The sequence below is a fragment of the Oncorhynchus mykiss genome, chromosome 8 (genome assembly GCF_013265735.2).
Source record: "Oncorhynchus mykiss isolate Arlee chromosome 8, USDA_OmykA_1.1, whole genome shotgun sequence".
Taxonomy (NCBI): domain Eukaryota; kingdom Metazoa; phylum Chordata; class Actinopteri; order Salmoniformes; family Salmonidae; genus Oncorhynchus; species Oncorhynchus mykiss.
In genome coordinates this window covers 55679236-55700845 of record NC_048572.1, presented here as the reverse complement: position 1 = coordinate 55700845, position 21610 = coordinate 55679236, and the positions used below count along the sequence as shown (strand labels likewise).

The 21610-nt window shown below is 42.1% G+C and overlaps 2 protein-coding genes across 12 annotated transcripts in view; one reads left to right on the top strand and one right to left on the bottom strand.

Moving 5' to 3' along the window:
* Nucleotides 1-11861: 11861 nt before the first annotated feature.
* Nucleotides 11862-17221, top strand: LOC110530171 (olfactomedin-like protein 2B). Of its 4 annotated transcripts, none has more exons than XM_036985725.1 (8): nucleotides 11862-12333; nucleotides 13400-13666; nucleotides 13947-14054; nucleotides 14166-14342; nucleotides 14797-14989; nucleotides 15248-15760; nucleotides 15918-16094; nucleotides 16252-17221. In XM_036985725.1, the coding sequence occupies exons 1-8, from the start codon at nucleotides 12139-12141 to the stop codon at nucleotides 16851-16853; spliced, it is 2232 nt and encodes a 743-aa protein (XP_036841620.1). In that variant the 5' UTR covers nucleotides 11862-12138; the 3' UTR covers nucleotides 16854-17221. The 4 variants fall into 4 exon arrangements, with proteins under 4 accessions (XP_036841620.1, XP_036841621.1, XP_036841619.1 ...); XM_036985724.1 differs by having other exon boundaries at nucleotides 11864-12333; nucleotides 14794-14989; nucleotides 15251-15760; XM_036985723.1 differs by having other exon boundaries at nucleotides 11864-12333; nucleotides 14794-14989.
* A 702-nt stretch (nucleotides 17222-17923) lies between these two features.
* Nucleotides 17924-21610, bottom strand: part of LOC110530172 (cyclic AMP-dependent transcription factor ATF-6 alpha) — a 50999-nt gene continuing 47312 nt past the window's right edge. For all 8 annotated transcript variants that reach the window (XM_036985730.1, XM_036985728.1, XM_036985729.1 and 5 more), the window contains one exon: nucleotides 17924-18200. In XM_036985730.1, the coding sequence (XP_036841625.1) occupies nucleotides 18010-18200 (191 nt within the window). In that variant the 3' untranslated portion in view covers nucleotides 17924-18009. The remainder of the gene's footprint in view (nucleotides 18201-21610) is intronic.

Below are 21610 nucleotides of genomic sequence, written 5' to 3'. Positions count from 1 at the left end.
CCACGGTCCAAGAATATGGGGATTGTGGCACAGATGCACAAAGCACATCTCTCTCCAGAATGTGCTCTGTCCCACCATTTTGTGGGTATTCATTGTTTATAACTTATTTCAATGTGTGCATTGTTTGCATTGTTTGTTATGTCTATCAATTTGGCTCCCGAATGCCGCTTTGGTCTAAGGCGTGTGGTCAGTGCTAGAGGCGTCAATGCAGACCATGGTTCGATTCCAGGCTGTATCACAACCGGCTGTGATTGGGAGTCCCGTAGGGAGGCGCACAATTGGCCCAGTTTCGTCCGGGGAGGCCCTTCTCTCGTCAACGGTTGTCACATTGTATTGTGGAAGCTCTTATATTGGCCTATAATAGCAAGGGGTTCCAGCCTCCGGAGGGCCTGAGGGCTCACTCCACCAGAGGTATGGCTACATCTTGGGCACTGTTCAAGGGCATCTCCTTACAGGGGATTTGCGATGCGGCTTGTTCGGCATCCCCACTTATATTGTGTTCTACCGGTTAGATGCCACTGCACCTTCATTGGGGCCTCTGAGGGTTGATATGTGAGACCACCTGGCTTCAGAGAACATGTGCAATATGGGAGTTAGCCATAACCCATAGTGAGATATAGAAACAAATAATTGAAAGAGAACGTAAGGTTACTTGGCTCTCTGATATGAGTGAGATATCTCACCACATTCCTCTACTCGCAAGAGTGTGAGGACGTTTGGCCAGAGGGCGGGCGACAGACGTGTATGATTGGTTCTTCGAGCTACTTAGAGATTCTGGGGAATCCTACAGTGAAATATTTCACTTATAATATCAGAGAGCTGGGGTTATTTTTTCTTTATTTTATCTTTATTTATACAGGTTTTTTTTCTCATTGAGATAACATCCCTTTTCCAAGAGAGACCTGGTCCAATAGCAGCATTATGCAAGCAACATTACGTTTCCTGGAGAGCATATCCTCTTTGTCCTGGTCTTTTCAAGAAAATAATGTCTTACAAATCCTATAAACACAGACACAATGTTTCTGGCAATGAGTGAACAATGCATAGGAAATACTGTGCAAGACCAACTTTTCTAATGCCAGTCAAAAATGGTTAGAGATCCACAGCAAAGGCAAAATATTATATTTTCCATGCTGTGAGAAAGCATGTTTGAATGAATATGCCACAAAGTTTATTTTGTCTCGAGTATATATTATACTGTTTACATTATTTTATTGATTACACAAACTTAAACTCACATTCATTCTCTCAGTTCCAGAAGAATGTTGCTTTTGTCTTCCTCAGGAAACATGGTTACGGACTTTGATTGAATAGAACCCCAACAACTGTTCCACTTAAAGCCGAAAATCTATGAAAACGGTATATTCTACTAAATAGTCTTATGGAAATCAAACCCAGCCCCAACAACTGGAAATAAAGCCTGCAGCTATGTTTCACTTGGTTTTCTGGCCAAATCTCTCCATGTTTCCATCAATGTGTATAAGCTGTTCCATATGGAGCGATGTAAGAAGAGGGAGTTGAAAACACAGGAGAAGACAAGGGGGACTTATTTGTATGTTTTGTATTAGTTACAGTTATCATTGTATGTGAATTATTTAATGCTCCCCCACAGAAGGTCTTACATAGATGCCAATGTAATATTTATGGAGGGCTTTGATGTCTCTTTGAGGAACAGATTGCAGGAGATTTCCCCTTTAGCTAATCTGCTGAAATATCTTTCCTATGGTTGCACCATCCCATCTGAACTCCAACCAGACAATAGTATACCACCTAGGATAATGCAAGCTTGTTCTTGTGTTACCGTAAATATAGAGGTTTGACTGGAGAGGCATGTTCAGGCGTTTCACCAGCCACCAAAAAAAACTTTCCTGTCAGAATCGCTCTTTTAGGAATTCACTATACATGTGGTTCACTGAACACATCCTATGGAATACCATTGCAAAACATTTGACTTAAAAGTCATCTATAACGTTCAAAGTTGTTGGGGGAGGAAAGGGAACTGTATCGAATTTAAAACAGTCCTAAAAACAAATCTTTGGACATGTGTTCGGGCTGACCATTATTAGATACCACAAACTCTCCAATCTGTGTCTGTCATCAGATTCAAAATCTCAAAAATAAATCTTCCCATGGTGTATTACTTTCTTATTACTTCTAAAAGGGAAAGAGGTAAATCAATAAGACGTTATACCCAACAAACAACTCCAACCTCCTATGCTGACTTATACACAGTTAATTTCCTACTTTTCTTCAAAGTTCCCCAACCCCAATGATAAAAGAAAACACTATCCCTCAGATCAGTATCTGCACTCCCTGGCACGTCTCCATAATATTACAGGTACCTTTGAAACAAAAAGTATCTGTGATTTCACTCACACACAGGTACCCAGTTAAGAGGACCTCTAGTGGCTGTGGCATAGTTGTCGGTGTGTGTCAAAGCAACAACGTCAACCTCCCGAGCTGCCCCAAACTGCTGGAGGGCTCTATACCTACACAATAGACTGTTGTTCAAATAGCTTTGAATGAGGGGTGCCAAGCAACAAGGATCTGCACCTCTCATTCTTAAATAAACACTGACATATGCACATTCCGTAGCACAGGGAATTATCAATCAAGTATTACTCAACCACGAGAACTATCCTTCAAATCAAAGTTTATTGGTCTCGTACACAGATTTGCAGATGTTAACACAGGTGCAGCGAAATGCTTGTGTTTCTAGCTCCAACAGTGCAATAATAATATCTAGCAATAAAAACCATACACAAAGAATGCATAAAAATTAAGCAATTAAGAAATATCAGAATGAACAATGTCAGAGACCGGAATATAAATATACTGTATATATACATATAATGGTGTGTAAAGAAAGCATGGTCAGTATATGAATAGAAAAGGTGTGTACAAGGCATCCCGAGTGGTGCAGCGGTATAAGGTACTGCATTGCAGTTTTGAGGCTGTCAGTACAGCCTGGGGTTCGATCCTAGGCTGTGACACAACCGCCCGTTACTGGGAGTCCCATAGGGAGGCGCACAATTGGCCCAGTGTAGTCTGGGTTAGGAGAGGGTTTGGCTCATCGCGCTCTAGTGACTCCTTGTGGCAGGTTGAAAGGTGTTTTCTCTGACACGTTGGGTGAGTGGGTTTTAAAATGTGCGGCTGGCGGGTCATGTTTCTGAGGACGCATGACTCAATTTGCGCCTCGCTCTCTCGAGCCTGTTGGGACTATATCAACACCGGCCTAATGAAACAGGTAAAAAGGTAGAGTCGCAGCGATGAGACAAGATCGAAATCATGAAATTGGGGTGAAAAAGGGAGTAAAAATGCCTCAAATAAATAAAAAAAGATGTGTGCAGTAGTTATATAGGATGAGACATCAGTATAATACAGTTAATATAACGTGGGTGAGACAATATGTAAAGATTATTAAAGTGATGGCTAGAATAGAATATATACTGTACATTTAAAGTACGCAAACATTAGTAATGGAAAACTCTACCTAAAACAACCTTTTGGTATTTGTTTCATTAGGCCAGTGTTGATATAGCCCCGAAATGTTTTGCATGTCAACAATCAAGTTCTCAAGATATATTGAATTTCATTTATTTTGGGTGTACAACAACTGTACAATGCCTGAAGGCCAAGCGTCGCGTCTGGAGGAAACCTGGCACCATCCCTATGGTGAAGCATGGTGGTGGTAGCATCATGCTGTGGGGATGTTTATCAGCGGCAGGGACTGGGAGACTAGTCAGGAAAGGTGCTTCAACAAAGTACTGAGTAAAGAGACTGAATAGTTCCATAAATGTGATATTTCCATTTTTTTAATATAAATGTAAAAAATTAAATAAATAATTGTTTTCGATTTGTCATTATGGGGTATTGTGAGTAGATTGATGAGGAATAGTTTTTATGTCATCCATTTTAGAATATGTCTGTAATGTAACAAAATGTGAAAAAATGTGGGTCCTTCCGGACAAGTCAGTTACAATTACACATACCAGAGACCCGTGATAATCATATCAGATCCGACCTGTGACATTATTTAGAATTCTGGATCCGGACCCGCTCAGGTCCCAGATCGGGTCTTGGGTATTTGGGTACAGGTGGATCCGTGAAGACCTTTAGTTTGTACACATCCATGTTCCCAGTTTTGCGCGTGAATCCTACCTAGGTTTGGATAAGTTCTAATCATCACAATGGGAACAACATCCTCTATGCACTTCCTGATGAACCCCGTCACCGAGTCCGTGTATACGCCAATGCTATTCTCAGAGGTGACCCAGAACATTTCCCAGTCTGTGTGATCAAAACAATCTTGAAGCATTGATTCCAATTAGTCTGACCAACATTAAACAGTATATACCACGGGAGCTTATTGTTTAAGTTTCTGCCTATAGGTGGAAAGGACCAGAATGGAGGCGTGATCTGATTTGTCGAAGGGAGGGCACACAAGGGAAGTGTTGTTAGAATTTCGATAGCGGTTTCCTCCGATTTCCTTTATTAAAGTCCACAGCTTCAATAACTGCGGCCTCAGGATATGCGGTTTCCAGTTTGCGCACAGTCCAGTGTAGTTCCTTGAGAGCCGTTGCGATGTCTGCTTGGAGGGGAATATACAGGGCAGTAATGATGACCACAAAATTTATCTTGGGAGGTAATGCGGTCGACATTTGATGGTGAGGTATTCCAGATTGGGAGATCAAATGGACTCGAGTTCCTGTACGTTACCACAATCACCACACAATCCACCTTTCTTTTTTCCGGACAGTTCTTTCTTCCTATCCACGCGATGGACAGAGAACAATATATCCGGAGAGATCCGTAAAACGTAAGTTACAGTCCCTGATGTCTCTCTGGAAGGAGATCCTTGCTCTGAGCTTGTCTCCTTTATTGTCCAGGGACTGAACATTAGCGAGTAATAAACTCGGAAGTGGTGGATGGTATGCCTGAGTCTGACTAGGGCCTCACTCCTTCGACCTCTTCTCTGGTGACTGTTTTTTGGCGCAGCCCCTGGGATGACTAGAGCTGCCTCAGGAAGTTCAAACAAAGGATCCAGATCAGGTAAGTCGAATTTCTGCTTGAATTTCTGGTGAGTGACCGGCAATCTAATATCCAAAAGTTATTTCCAGGCTGTAGGTAATAATATAAGAAACGTTCTGAACAAATAATGTAAGAAATAACACCCCCCAAAAAACGACATACTGCAAAGTTGGTTAGGATCTAGAAACAGGGTGACCGTGTCTGTTGGCGCAATTTTCAGAGGATGGTGAGGTTATTGTAACTGGTTTGAGAAGATTGAGAGAGTATTTTTAGATGTTTTTAAGTGCACATACCATTGAATCTTTCTATTCAACCTGGGTAGCCGTAGCATAGTAAATGAAGATACAGGACACTCATATTAGTATGATACGTTACGTTTGGTATGGCATGTATTCATTTGTTGCAAAATGCAAATCGTATGATATGTTACGAATTACAATTTGTATAATACATTACGAATTTGCAATACGTATGATACAGTATGTTACGAATTTCAATTTGTTGTGGCTAATGTTAGCTTGGCTAGCAGTTTGGTTAGGGTTTAAGGTTAGGGTTAAGCCGGGCGTACACTCCACGACTTTGGCACTGATGTACAGTGCCTTGCGAAAGTATTCGGCCCCCTTGAACTTTGCGACCTTTTGCCACATTTCAGGCTTCAAACATAAAGATATAAAACTGTATTTTTTTGTGAAGAATCAACAACAAGTGGGACACAATCATGAAGTGGAACGACATTTATTGGATATTTCAAACTTTTTTAACAAATCAAAAAATGAAAAATTGGGCGTGCAAAATTATTCAGCCCCTTTACTTTCAGTGCAGCAAACTCTCTCCAGAAGTTCAGTGAGGATCTCTGAATGATCCAATGTTGACCTAAATGACTAATGATGATAAACACAATCCACCTGTGTGTAATCAAGTCTCCGTATAAATGCACCTGCACTGTGATAGTCTCAGAGGTCCGTTAAAAGCGCAGAGAGCATCATGAAGAACAAGGAACACACCAGGCAGGTCCGAGATACTGTTGTGAAGAAGTTTAAAGCCGGATTTTGATGCAAAAAGATTTCCCAAGCTTTAAACATCCCAAGGAGCACTGTGCAAGCGATAATATTGAAATGGAAGGAGTATCAGACCACTGCAAATCTACCAAGACCTGGCCGTCCCTCTAAACTTTCAGCTCATACAAGGAGAAGACTGATCAGAGATGCAGCCAAGAGGCCCATGATCACTCTGGATGAACTGCAGAGATCTACAGCTGAGGTGGGAGACTCTGTCCAAAGGACAACAATCAGTTGTATATTGCACAAATCTGGCCTTTATGGAAGAGTGGCAAGAAGAAAGCCATTTCTTAAAGATATCCATAAAAAGTGTTGTTTAAAGTTTGCCACAAGCCACCTGGGAGACACACCAAACATGTGGAAGAAGGTGCTCTGGTCAGATGAAACCAAAATTGAACTTTTTGGCAACAATGCAAGACGTTATGTTTGGCGTAAAAGCAACACAGCTCATCACCCTGAACACACCATCCCCACTGTCAAACATGGTGGTGGCAGCATCATGGTTTGGGCCTGCTTTTCTTCAGCAGGGACAGGGAAGATGGTTAAAATTGATGGGAAGATGGATGGAGCCAAATACAGGACCATTCTGGAAGAAAACCTGATGGAGTCTGCAAAAGACCTGAGACTGGGACGGAGATTTGTCTTCCAACAAGACAAGGATCCAAAACATAAAGCAAAATAAACATATCCAGGTGTTAGAATGGCCAAGTCAAAGTCCAGACCTGAATCCAATTGAGAATCTGTGGAAAGAACTGAAAACTGCTGTTCACAAATGCTCTCCATCCAACCTCACTGAGCTCGAGCTGTTTTGCAAGGAGGAATGGGAAAAAATGTCAGTCTCTCGATGTGCAAAACTGATAGAGACATACCCCAAGCGACTTACAGCTGTACTCGCAGCAAAAGGTGGCGCTACAAAGTATTAACTTAAGGGGGCTGAATAATTTTGCACGCCCAATTTTTCAGTTTTTGATTTGTTAAAAAAGTTTGAAATATCCAATAAATGTCGTTCCACTTCATGATTGTGTCCCACTTGTTGTTGATTATTCACAAAAAAATACAGTTTTATATCTTTATGTTTGAAGCCTGAAATGTGGCAAAAGGTCGCAAAGTTCAAGGGGGCCGAATACTTTCGCAAGGCACTGTAGCTGTCCCAGATAAGTTTTTGCGATTGGAGACAAAATCCTCAATGTCATTGCCTACTCAGACTGGTGGCCATAGAAACACAATCTGAAGTCTACCGATCCCTTCATTGAGTCATCCCAGACGTTGCAATATTTTCAAATGTTTGATTTTATCTGCACAAAATGTGCAATGCTCTTGTAGTGTGAGATGTGCAACGACAAGTTGAGAACGGTGATCAGCAGTAGCCAATGAGAGCTCGCCAGAGAAGAAGAAAAAGATGATGATGTTGTATTGCATCACCCAGAATGTGTAGACTATCGAGCAAGAGTGATGACTACTACTAATATGCAGGTGTACTTTTTAACCAAAGCCAAAGTATCAAATCAATACAGCTCTGAAGTTCACAAGCAATGTTATTCAATAAAAAATATATAGGCTAGATATTTCAACTCTGTATGGCAAGCGTGAATGTCTTACTGAAAACGTTTGAGGCTGCTTTGAGCCACAGCTCGTTCTAACTACATTACCAATCTAATCACGTCATCACATCATTGTTTTCACGAGACTGCGTGGTATCGAGAATCATCACGATCAAATTAAAAATCTTGTAGTGTGTGACCCCTGTCTGTGCCACATTGTTTAGTGTGCGCACCACAATGTTGGCAAGAGAAAAAACTACAGGAAAGACGGTTGTTTAATGTGAGAGGCTCAGTGATGTTAGGTTAAAGGGTTAAGGTTAGGTCTAGGGTTAGGGGAAGGGTTAGCTAACATGCTAAGTAGTTGCAAAGTAGCTATAAAAGTACTAAGTAGTTGCTAAGTTGCTAATTAGCTCAAAATGTACGTGATGAGATTCAAACACCCAACCTTTGGGTTGCTAGACGTTTGCATTATATGTTGGCGTTTGCGTTAAGTAACCCTATGACTTATGTAACCATACCAAATGTAACATACTAACTTGAGTGTCCCAGATTTTTGTTTACTACTACAGTTTACTACTAAGTCAGAAGTTTACATACACTTAGGTTAGAGGCATTAAAACTAGTTTTTACACCACTCCACACATTTCTTGTTAACAAACTATAGTTTTGGCAACTCGGTTAGGACATCTACTTTGTGCATGACACAAGTCATTTTTCCAACAATTGTTTATAGGCAGATTATTTCACTTATAATTCACTGTATCACAATTCCAGTGGGTCAGCAGTGTACATACACTAAGTTGACAGTGCCTTTAAACAGCTTGGAAAATTCCAGAAAATTATGTCATGGCTTTAGAAGCTTCTGATAGGCTAATTTACATCATTTGAGTCAATTGGAGGTGTACCTGTGGATGTATTTCAAGGCCTGCCTTCAAACTCAGTGCCTCTTTCCCTGACATCATGGGAAAATAAAAATAAATCAGCCAAGACCTCAGAAAAATGTGTAGACCTCCACAAGTCTGGTTCATCCTTGGGAGCAATTTCCAAATGCCTGAAAGTACCATGTTCATCTGTACAAACAATAGTACGCAAGTATAAACACCATGGGACCACGCAGCCGTCATACCGCTCAGGAAGGAGACGTGTTCTGTCTCCTAGAGATGAACGTACATTTGTGCGAAAAGTGCAATCAATCCCAGAACAACAGCAAAGGACCTTGTGAAGATGCTGGTGGAAACAGGTACAAAAGTATCTATATCCACAGTAAAACAAGTCCTATATCGACATAACCTGAAAGGCCGCCACAGCAAGCAAAAAGCCAGACTATGGTTTGCAACTGCACATGGGGACAAAGTCCTCTGGTCTGATCAAACACAAATAGAACTGTTTGGCCAAAATGACCATTGTTATGTTTGGAGGAAAAAGGGGGATGCTTGCAAGCCGAAGAACACCATCCCAACCGTCAAGCACGGGGGTGGCAGCATCATGTTGTGGGGGTGCTTTACTGCAGGAGGGACTGGTGCAATTCACAAAATAGATGGCATCATGATGTAGGAAAATGATGTGGATATATTGAAGCAACATCTCAAGACATCAGTCACGAAGTTAAAGCTTGGTCGCAAATGGGTCTTCCAAATGGGCAATGACCCCAAGCATACTTCCAAAGTTGTGGCAAAATGGCTTAAGGACAACAAAGTCAAGGTATTGGAGTGGCCATCACAAAGCCCTGACCTCAATCCTATAGAAAATTGGTGGGCAGAACTGAAAAGGCATGTGCGAGCAAGGAGGCCTAGAAAACTGACTCAGTTACACCAGCTAAGTCAGAACGAATGGGCCAAAATTCACCCAACTTATTTTAGGAAGCTTGTGGGGCTTGCCTGGCCGGTTCCCCTCTCTCCACTGGGATTCTCTGCCTCTAACCCTATTACAGGGGCTGAGTCACTGGCTTACTGGTGCTCTTTCATGCCGTCCCTAGGAGGGGTGCGTCACTTGAGCGGGTTGAGTCACTGATGTGATCTTCCTGTCTGGGTTGGCGCCCCGCCTTGGGTTGTGCCGTGGCGGAGATCTTTGTGGGCTATACTCGGCCTTGTCTCAGGATGGTAAGTTGGTGGTTGAAGATATCCCTCTAGTGGTGTGGGGGCTGTGCTTTGGAAAAGTGGGTGGAGTTATATCTTTCCTGTTTGGCCCTGTTCGGGGGTATCGTCGGATGGGGCCACAGTGTCTCCTGACCCCTCCTGTCTCAGCCTCCAGTATTTATGCTGCAGTAGTTTGTGTCGGGGGCTAGGGTCAGTTTGTTATATCTGGAGTACTTCTCCTGTCTTATCCAGTGTCTTGTGTGAATTTAAGTATGCTCTCACTAATTCTCTCTTTCTCTCGGAGGACCTGAGCCCTAGAACCATGCCTCAGGACTACCTGGCATGATGACTAGTTGCTGTCCCCAGTCCACCTGGCCGTGCTGCTGCTCCAGTTAACTGTTCTGCCTTATTATTATTGGACCAAGCTGGTCATTTATGAACATTTGAACATCTTGGCCATGTTCTGTTATAATCTCCACCCGGCACAGCCAGAAGAGGACTGGCCACCCCACATAGCCTGGTTCCTCTCTATGTTTCTTCCTAGGTTTTGGCCTTTCTAGGGAGTTTTTCCTAGCCACTGTGCTTCTACACCTGCATTGCTTGCTGTTTGGGGTTTTAGGCTGGGTTTCTGTACAGCACTTTGAGATATCAGCTAATGTACGAAGGGCTGTATAAATAAATTTGATTTGATTTGATTTGGAAGGCTACCCGAAACATTTGACCCAAGTGAAACAATTTAAAGGCAATGCTACCAAATACTAATTGAGTGTATGTAAACTTCTGACCCACTGTGAATGTGATGAAAGAAATGAAAGCTGAAATAAATCATTCTCTCTACTATTATTCTGATATTTCACATTCTTAAAATAAAGTGGTGATCCTAACTGACCTAAGACAGGGAATTTATACTGGGATTAATTGTCAGGAATTGTGAAGAACTGAGTTTAAATGTATTTGGCTAAGGTGTATGTAAACTTCCGACTTCAACTGTATATGTTATGGCTAGTCTACGAGACCAGGCTGTTCTATTCTATTTTTAAGACACACCTTTAGAACTAGAACACAGAATAAAGTACCTTAGCAAAGGTGAGATGAAATGACATGAAAATACATGACTGTTTCTGGCCCCCTGACATTATATAATTTGAGAAACAAGAGTTCATTAACCCAAAACAAGAGAATCAAAAGTCTGTTGCAAGTAAAACATACAATATTGGCATTATTATGAAATACACCATGTATTGTGGCTGTTCACTAAATAATATATGAAGAATAATACTCACTTATCTTAATTCCCACATTGCTGGAATGTTGGTAGAATCATTTCCATCACATAAAACGATGCTGACGGAAGTAATCCCCTGGATGGCGCTATCGCGTAAAGGTTCGCCATCGGGGTAAACCTTACCCTCACACATTTTCCCTTTATTTCTACACAAATAGCCTATTCTCAAAGTAGGTCAGATTTATGAGCTTTAATGACTTTCAATCAAAATCGAATAAAATGTTATACGTCACATGCTTCATAAACAATATGTGTAGACTAACAGTGAAATGCTTACTTACCAACAATACAGAGAGAGAGAAAATAAAAAATAATATACAGTACAAATAATAATAGGAGGAATAGATACACAATGAGTAATGATAACTTGGCTATACCGAGTCAATGTGCAGGGGCATTAGGACATTTAGGGAGATATGTTCATATAGCTGGTGCGGCAGGTAGCCTATTGGTTAAGAGCGTTGGGCCAGTAATAAAGGTCGCAGGTTTGAATCTGCAAGCCGACTTGGTAAAAAATCTGATGATGTGCCTTTGAGCAAGGCACTTAACCCTAACTACTCCTGTAAGTCGCGCTGGATAAGAGAGTCTGCTAAATGACAAAAACAAATGTAGGGCTAAAGTGACTAGGAAGCAACGTATGTGATGAGTTAGTTTGCGGTCCATAAAATAAAATCACCTATAACAATAGCCTACTAGCCAGGAATTTACATGAATTCACTCAAACATTCCCCAAGAGGCATTTAGGCTACAGTTTAGATGGGGGTATAAAAGTAAAAAGAAAGAACATCCCTTCTAACGTTATTGTTTCACATCCAATCTGTGGGACAGACTCCACCCTGTATCCAATATGGTCAAGTCCTTCCCACCTATCCATAACCAACCATGTTCATTCACCTCCAACTATCAACAGGGATCATACCTATCACTTACAGCGAAGGCAACACAATGCTTTTCACCTGAGAGGATTCAAAATTAATTTCGGATTAATTTCTATTGAAAGATCACAGACATTTACTTTAACCATGGACATTTTCTTATAAAATGTGGATATTTCAAACTAGTTGATTTCTTTTAGAATTCGCTGCAGATCGTTTCAAAGGTATACTTTTTTGATTGGCAACGTTTCAACTGGGCACCAGGTAATTTAGATGATGATGTCTAGGTTGCAGCTATTGCTCCTGTTGTGGTGCGCCATCGCCCTCACTTGGGCACCAGTCGCATCCAGCGATGTGATGGAGAACTCTTTGACAGATGTCCATGATGGAATTAAAGAGCAACTAGAACAGACCGAGGGACCACTTCTGGATGATGAGATGGACAACCAGGAGAACGTTTTAACTCAGGTATTTACGACCTCGCTCTGAATTTGTTCGGATTGACAGGCTAGTTTTACGCATAGCCTACCTATACAAAGCCAGGTGCGACAGTTAATCACAGGGGTGAGGAAGAAAATGGCATTTTCTCAAGCATTATAATTCATAACTTTTGAGTATAGAATAATAATAATTGATACTTTATTGTCTATGAATATTGGCCTGGGAAAAGTTGAACTATTATGTTGCGCACTTATCATGCGTAATTACACATGCACACAGAGCATTGCCATTATAGTCAGTATTGGCGTTTTGCTATTAACCATAAAGCATCTGCAATGCGATAAATTGACGGTGGTTGTTTTACCCAGCAAACCAAAATTGGTTCTTTGTACGTTCCCAGAACATTCATTAGGTTGCCCCAAAAGTTTTTACACAAAAACGGTCCAGTTGTGCTGAAGATTATACAGTGTTTGTATAAATAATTTCCCTGATGTTGCAAGAACAATCCCAGAACCCATTTTGTTATTACATTACCTGGAAACCTAATAAGAACCTTAGGGGAATGTTCTGCGGGTGGTTGTTACAGACGTTGTGCACAACATTCCAAAGAAATTTCGTATTTTTAAAAAAAATTCTGGAAAGGAAAAAAACATTTTGTTATCAAAAAAATGCTTTGAATGGTTTTTGAGATGTTTTCATCCTAATGTTAGATAAAATCCTAACTGGAACTTTATAGGAATGTTAGCTAATGTCCTGTGAATGATCCCGGTCTGCTTGGTAGTTACTTTGCAAGTGGTTAAAAAATAAAAAAAAGTATTTTTTTGTACATTAGTCGATTGTTAGTCATTAAACCATTTTCAATGTGCATAGAGTATTTGGTATCTGAGAGATGAGATGGTCGTTTTTCCTATGTAGGACTAAATGTATGCATTCTCATTAATATGCTGTGTTGTTCCATATAAGTAATCCATTTAAATAGTTACTTATATCCTATAAGTAATTGCACCAATGCATGGGTCTGTGTGAATTGTGTAATGCTGTGCTCCTTCAATGGTGGACTACCCATGCTCTACCCATCTCTTCTCCATCGTAGCTGCTGGGGGATTATGACAAAGTGAAAACGCTGTCCGAAGGCTCAGACTGTCGCTGTAAATGTATTGTCAGACCCCTGAGCAGAAGTGCCTGCAGGCGGATAGAGGAGGGTGCAGCAAAGGCTGAGGACTTTTACACCGTGGAGACTGTGACATCAGGGCCTAACTGTAAAAAGTGTGCGTGTATAGCCCCGCCCTCTGCTCTGAATCCCTGCGAGGGAGATTACAGGTTCAAGAAGCTGCAGGAGGCGGGGAAAGATGACATCAAGGTAATACACAAGCGCCTGCATCTCTCTGGAGGGGAAACAACACCACACGGGTTCCTTCTTAGAACAACCCCCGTCTGTGTATTATCTTTATCAAACAAGGAGTCACCACCCATGTCCTTTCCAGTGGAATATTTCCTCAAACTGTACTTGATCTGATGGAAATGTCCACGTCATAAGCGGGTATTGAATACAGCGTACATGACAGTGAGACTTTACAACTAAAATAACATGGAAAGATGTACTGGGATGGATTCTGACGACTGTGATCTTGCTTTTACAGCTCTCAACAATAATGGAGTTGCTGGAAGGAGCGTTTTACGGGATGGATCTGTTAAAGTTACACTCAGTTACAACTAAACTTCTCAGGAGGGTTGACAATATAGAAACGGTTCGTATACTGACACTCGTACGCCATTCACAGTCACAGCTGATATACCTTAAAGTCCGTGGTGGTGGTACTGGCTTCTCACCCTTTAACTTTGCCCCTGTCGGTGTCCAGACCTTTTCTCGTAACCACACGGAGAAGGAGAAAGTGAGTGTGAGGAGCCGCTCTAGTGAGGAGAATGAGAGAGAGAAGGAGAGAAGAGCACAGCAGAGGATGGAAAAGAGAAAACGTCTAACTGAGCTGGAGCCGTCCCTGCAGAAGGATACGGCTGCAGCCTATACTAACACAGAGGTAACGCAGCACACACACTATGCTAACACAGAGGTAACCAAGACTGTCAGTCACTCCAGATGTAGAGTGGAAACAATGGTGAGGGATTTAAGGTAGCCGGTAGCCTGGCAGCTTCTTTAATACAGTGGCGAGATCCAAACTAGTCTGGGTTCTTGACTACAACAGTTTCCAGACAGCCCAGAAAACAATGACTTAAAATGACCGTCTTACTTTGAACCTCGACTGCATTCATTTTCACAAAACCAATGCGATCAAAACCATAGCATTTGGTTCTGTAGCCTAGTATTACAATTAAGAATCAGAAACAGAAACCTTTAGTGCCATGCAACAAACAAATGGTTGCTAAGAACTTATTGTGTAGTCACAGTTCAACATGTATGTACAGTTGTCTCACTAGAAGCTTTACGAAAACACATGTGATTTGCTCCTTTGTGATTGGATCCTCCTAAAGAAGAAGTATGAGGAGCGCTACGTGGGGGCCAAGGGCCAGGGGGCCACCAGGCCCATGCTGAAGAGGAGCCAGCCAGAGGACAGGGAGGAGCCCCAGTGGCCCCTGAAAGGCAAGGTGGGGCCCAACGGCATGGTCATCAGAGGGGTGACCTTCTACAAGGCCAACACAGTGGACGATGGAGCCGCTGAAGAGCTCAGTAAGTCAATTTATGTACTGGACATAATACTAGAATAACTAGCATAGCAGTAGTCCATCAAATTCAGAACATACAGCAAACCTTCCCATTGATTTTAGTGTTGAAGGCTTTTTTTCTGGGGGGGGGGGGGGGTCTCTACATTGGGGCTATGCCTATAGACATGTTTTGTTCTGGGTTTTTAATAGGACATTGGAGAGGCTTCTTGAGTATATTGGTGTAAATGCTTCTTAACCCTTTGTGCTGCTCATTCATCACCAGCAGCAGAGGAAGCCCTGAGCGGTGATGGTTCCATGGACCTGCTCATCGATGACCAGCTACTGAGACCCACCCAGCCCAGGCCTGTGGCAGGCCCCCCGACATCTGCATCCCAAGACAGGAAGGGGAACCCAGATGACCAGGCCACTGACACCCCCAAAACAGCCACTAGTCCCCAAAGGAATCCCATTACATCTGCCCCTGGAGCTACCGAGACACCATCAACCACTGTTTCCATCCCGACCACCACCACCATTCAAACAAACACTAACACACCGGTTGCGACCACCACAGCCATCATTCAACCAGCGACTACCACAACCACCACTCAACCAGCGACCACTAGAAAACTTGAAACCTTGTATGTTTTGACCACGTCTCCAACCACTGCACTGCAAAATGTCAACAGCACCACAGCTCCGACCAGCAAGGTGACTAGTGTGCCCAGACCCAAGCATCACATCAGCTGGACAGAGGGCCACTCAGAGGTTCCCTCGGCGACCCCTAAAGTCCCTGGTAAAAAAAATACCTTCGGTTGAGGGGGTATTAGGTTTTCCAAAGTCACATTTTAATTTGATACTTTTTTCTGGTGGAAAATAATGTTATTTGTTTGAACTTTAAATACTTGAGGAAAGTACATATGTTGTCTTTATCTCTGTATGTTTACTAACAGGCCTGTGCAAAGACACTTTGGCCACCATCTCTGACCCAGTGACCCATAATACCTACGGCCGGAAGGAAGGTGCCTGGATGAAGGACCCGAAGGGCAACGGAAATGTAATCTATGTCACCAACTACTACTATGGCAACAACCTACTGGAATTCCGTGACATGGACACCTTCAAAAAAGGTATTCTCACAATTGACTAGTCCCAAAACCGAGTTGCTGTTTAGGTTCTGGGTGCCAAGATTACATTACATGTAATGGTGGAATTTGATTCGTGTGATGCGCATTGCTCAATATATAGAATACTCTCTTACTTCTGCATTGTCTTTTTATCCGCCAGGACGCTTCACCAATTCCTACAAGCTGCCGTACAACTGGATAGGCACCGGCCACGTCGTATACAACGGAGCCTTCTACTACAACCGGGCCTTCTCCCGTGACATCATCAAGTTTGACTTGCGTCTACGCTACGTTGCGGCCTGGACAACGCTGCACGACGCAGTGTTCGAGGAGGAGGAGGACTCCTCCTGGAGGTGGCGAGGACACTCGGACATCGACTTTGGGGTGGACGAGAGCGGCCTGTGGTTGGTGTACCCTGCGCTGGACGAGGAGGGCTTCCACCAGGAAGTAATCATGCTAAACCGTGTGAACCCGGCTGACCTCAGCCTCCAGAGTACGTTCAGAACAGGCCTGAGGAGACACTTCTACGGAAACTCCTTTGTCATCTGTGGCGTCCTGTACGCGGTGGACAACTATGAGCGTATCCACGCCAATATATCCTACGCCTTTGACACGCACACACACACCCAAATGATCCCCAGATTACCGTTCACGAACAACTACACGTACACGACGCAAATCGACTACAACCCCAAGGACAAAAAGCTGTATGCATGGGACAATGGTCACCAGGTGACATACGATGTTATATTTGCATATTAAAAGCTGTGCAGTAGTGCTAAAATAAAAAGGGACCAGCACTTTTTTTGTATAAAAGTTAAAAAAAATATATATAAAAAAATGGTCTTAGTGGATTGTAGAGCAGTCTACATGGCCTTTATGTGTCGTACTGTATAATCCACATGTATGTTGTTCCAGGCTCCCGTGTTGTCCCAGCGCATGTTGTTGTATTTTATATAATGGTCATGGTCTTTTAACTGCCCAAAGGGCAGCAAGCAAGATCATTCAGCGAAGCAAGACAAGGTATTTTCTTACTGCTTGTTAGAAGTTTAAAGTGTATGTTGTATATACTTCAATGAAAAACTGTTAATAAAATATGCATTCAAACATGAATGCTGACACACAAACAAGTCATCAATACTAGGACTTGTTACTGTCCATGGTTTTATTTCTGAAAACCCTTTTGAAGGTACTGCCAATACCATGACAAACCTTGCAGCGACTCAAACAAAAGTAGGTCATTATCACACCCTCATTTGACACATTTCAAATAATGCAAATAATGGCCACACCTTACACAATGTTTGTATGATATACACAAATGAGTCTTGCGTATCATTGTTTGAATGTCTCATTTCGCTCAGTCACCAACATGGCTTTAAAAAGCAACAAGCATAATATCACAGGATAGGTCTATTCACTTTTAAATATGTGCAATATATCTTGTTAACATGGCTCAATTCCATCAATAGGGTCCAGAATCAATTCATGTTGTGTATTAAGCTATTTTCAATTTAGTTCAATTTTTGCTCATCTAAAAGAATGCCATAGCAGTAGGGTCAAGACAGTGAAGGTAACCAAAGGGTTCAACTTTAAGTCCACTATTTATTCTACCTAAAGACCTACAGTAGATGCCTGCACTGGCATTCTGTCCATTTAACATGAACCAGACGCACTAAACCAAGCAATATGGAAGTAAACAGTTGCTGGACAACTTCTTAAGAAGTCTTAATATATTTGGAACATCTGAGGCACAGGGACTTGTGGAATGTGGAAGACAGAGGATGTGCGAATCTGATGCTAAGCATTTCCAAAGAGGAAGACAAGGCTACTTTTTTGTCACAGTTTATTAAATACACCAAAAGGTTGGTAAAATGATAGGTTTTTAGATTGGCAGGCCTTTTAGGTAAGGCCAATTTCAGGCAGAGTCTGATAGAACACCAACCGATGCTGATGTCTTTCCGTTGGCATGGGTGGATTGGAAGTCAGTGGTGTTGGCGCGTAGGATCTCTGGGATGCTGGAGGTTTTGATGTGGAGGATCTTGGTGTCCATGACCTCACAGTCAATCTGCATCATCACCTCAAAGGTGTCGTCCTTGATGACAGAGTCTGTAATGGAATACGATAAGTCCAAAATATGATTATAATGAAAATCAAAACCATTCATTGGTTTATATTCAGTTGTCTGGAGTCTAGATGCCTCAACAGTCAGAAGTCACATCTGAAAGTTTTATGTAGTACAAGCCTCAGCACCATCAGCACTTTTTAGCAGACATCTAATGTTGTTGAGTTTCACTGTATAGGCCATTTGAGAGGATCTCCTGACAAGATCCCATTATACTGTCTCTCCATAAGGATCCCATCCCAAAAAGTCTGTCCCCTTTGTACTCTAAATCCTAAATGCAATAGTCATTATCTGGTTCACCGCCTTCTCTCGGAGACGCTGTCTGGCGTCAGGTGGCTGAGGAGCCTGCATTACTGCTGCAGGATGAGCCCCGACTCCTAGAAGAACACCTGCTGAAGCCATCAGCCACACAACCACCGGAACGGCCAGGTCCATGTGGCTTAGCTAGTGGGAGGAATTTACTAGCACATGGAGGGATCGGGTTTTGGATCTAAAAGGTGATTAATGCATACGGAAATGACATCGGAAAGGTTACGCAGCCGGTGCATTTTGCGGACACGTGGTGCTGTAGTGCGAGGGAAGTATGTGGGTGTTTTCTACTGAAGCAATAAGACCAGAGGAGGTGTGGTATATGACCAATATAACACGGCTAAGGGATGTTCTTACGTCCGACGCAACGTGGAGTGCCTGGACACAGCCCTTAGCCGTGGTATATTGGCCATATATCACAAATCCCAGAGGTGCCTTATTGCTATTATAAACTGATTACCAATGTAATTAGAGGCAGTAAAACTCAATGTTTTCTCATACCTGTGGTATACGGTCTGATATACCACAGCCTTCAGCCAATCAGAATTCAGGGCTCAAACTGCCCAGTTTACGATATAAGTTTGATGATAAGAATGCAGCTGATTTGGATGGTCCTTCTGTTTGTGGTCTGAATATCTGATTGAGAGAGAAAAGAGATGGTCATGGTTTTCTCTGCCGACGGTCATGGTTTTCTCTGCCGAGTGAGCGTCGGCAGAGAAAAACATGACAGTCAACTGTGAAGACTGTATGTAAAAAGGAGCTGTATACAAGTTATAAAAGACTCTGCATGCATGAGATAATCCACAATATAAAAAAATATTACCCAATAAAGTGAGATAAATATGCCTTGTACATCAAATGACATTGAATTTAACACATTATTTTGTTACTCTTCTTTTTCAAGAATGCTGAATCTGACAGACAGTATTTTTGTGCACTGAATCAGAGTTTTTGAACGCCTGCATTCTCTCTAGATGACAGTTTTAAGGTGTTCAGTTGTTTGGCACACCTGTATGGCACACCTGTATATTGATACAGATCATGAGCCCAGCTAATTACAAATGGCACGCCTGTATATTGATACAGACCATGAGCCCAGCTAATTACAAATGGCACGCCTGTATATTGATACAGACCATGAGCCCAGCTAATTACAAATGGCACGCCTGTATATTGATACAGACCATGAGCCCAGCTAGTTACAAATGGCACATCTGTATATTGATACAAACCTGAGGTTGGAACCGGGTTAAGGAAAATAACCAAAAAAACGGAAAATACACATTTTTCGAGGGACAAAATCTAAATCGGGAACGAAAGTGATTGATACTGTTCCGAAACAGAACTTTTATGTTAAAAGCATGGTAATCATTTATTAACTTTATTTTACTTCCGGGCATTTTTTTCAGTACCACAAAAATGTGAAACAAACGAAGAGCCTATGCAAAGCTCTCACTGTCACTCAGAAACATATTCCAGTGTCTGCCTGCCAGCTGAAAATCTTAGCCAGTGTGTGTGCGTGTCGGCTACCTGCCCCTCTGAAGCATAGGCTACTGTAGCCTACAATACCTTACAAGCGCGATTCAGAAATTAAGGAGAGATGTTAACTTGGATACATTTTTTCAATGCTAGTTAAGGATACTATAGTTATCACGTTTGACATTGGATGTATTTCCTTACAAAACGTTCTGACGTGTTTTTAACCTGAAAAATGTTGCGCCTTAAACTTGTCTGTCCCTTACGCATTAAAACACCTATAGCATGCCCGCTCCAAACTGCTCTATCTGCACTGATTGGTGAAGTAATCTACTGTCGTGTTTAAAAAAGGAACAGAAAGTAACGATATAATACGGCATGTTTTTCGGGGGTTTGAACCGGTTCAGAACTTTATTTTGCAGGTAGAAATAGAGGAATCGAATGCAAAAAGTAAGCGATTGGGAAATAATTTAGGTTCCAACCCGATACAGACCATACCAGAGTACAGCGAATTTCCAAATGGCACCTCTGTATATTGATAGACTGGACAAGCCCATACCTAATTCCAAATGGCACCTCTGTATATTGATAGACTGGACAAGCCCATACCTAATTCCAAATGGCACACCTGTATATTGCTAGACTTTACCTGAGCACAACTGACTCCAAATATCACCCTTGCTGATACACACCAGGCAGGTCTACTAATTCGAGTCAGCCCACAGCCCCTCATCTCACTCCCCCCCCCCCCCCAAATCCCTTTCTGTCAGCTCCCCATCCAGTTTCCCTTTGGGGTTACTCGGTGAGATGGGTCTTTGGGTGAGACCAACCAGAAACATAACCATGTTAACACGGCAAAGTGAAGTGGCGTATTTCAAATCATGAGGGAAAATACTCAATTGCCCTTCATTATCCTTCACATACCATGCAGTCCCTTCAACTGAAGCCAATATTGGTTATGATAAGGTTACCCAAAAGGCCAACTGGCATTTTTGCACAGTATGTTGCAGACCCGAAGAGTGATTCGGAGGACAAATCCACTGTTTTATTAGAGTAGTAAGGAATATCAAAGACATTTCTACAGATGGAAGCTATTTATGGCAAAAGGGGGTCTTTCTAAACAACCACACTCTATGGCTGGGGCAAATTACAACCTACCGTTACAATCATCTGGCAATCACAGCGCATTCGGAAAGTATTCAGACCCCTTGACTTTTTTCACATTTTGTTACATTACAGCCTTATTCTAAAATTGACGAGGAAAATATTTAATTCAATCAATCTACACACAATACCCCATAATGACAAAGCAAAAAAAAAAAAAAAAAGTTTTTTGGCAAATGTATTAAAAATAAAAAACAGAAATACCTTATTTACATAAGTATTCAAACCCTTTGCTATGAGACTCGAAATTGAGCTCAGGTGCATCCTGTTTCCATTGATCATCCTTAAGATGTTTCTACAACTTGATTGGAGTCCACATGTGGCAAATCCAATTGATTGGACATGATTTGGAAAGGCACACACCTGTCTATATAAGGTCCCACAGTTGACAGCGAATGTCAAAACAAAAACCAAGCCATGAGCTTGAAGGAATTGTCCGTAGTGC

Coding starts and splice junctions, on each gene's coding strand:
- LOC110530171 (XM_036985723.1), top strand. CDS start 12,139: ATGATGATGTCTAGGTTGCAGCTATTGCTCCTGTTGTGGTGCGCCATC. Junction 12,334..13,399: donor AGGAGAACGTTTTAACTCAG/GTATTTACGACC, acceptor TCTCCATCGTAG/CTGCTGGGGGATTATGACAA. Junction 15,761..15,917: donor GGCGACCCCTAAAGTCCCTG/GTAAAAAAAATA, acceptor GTTTACTAACAG/GCCTGTGCAAAGACACTTTG.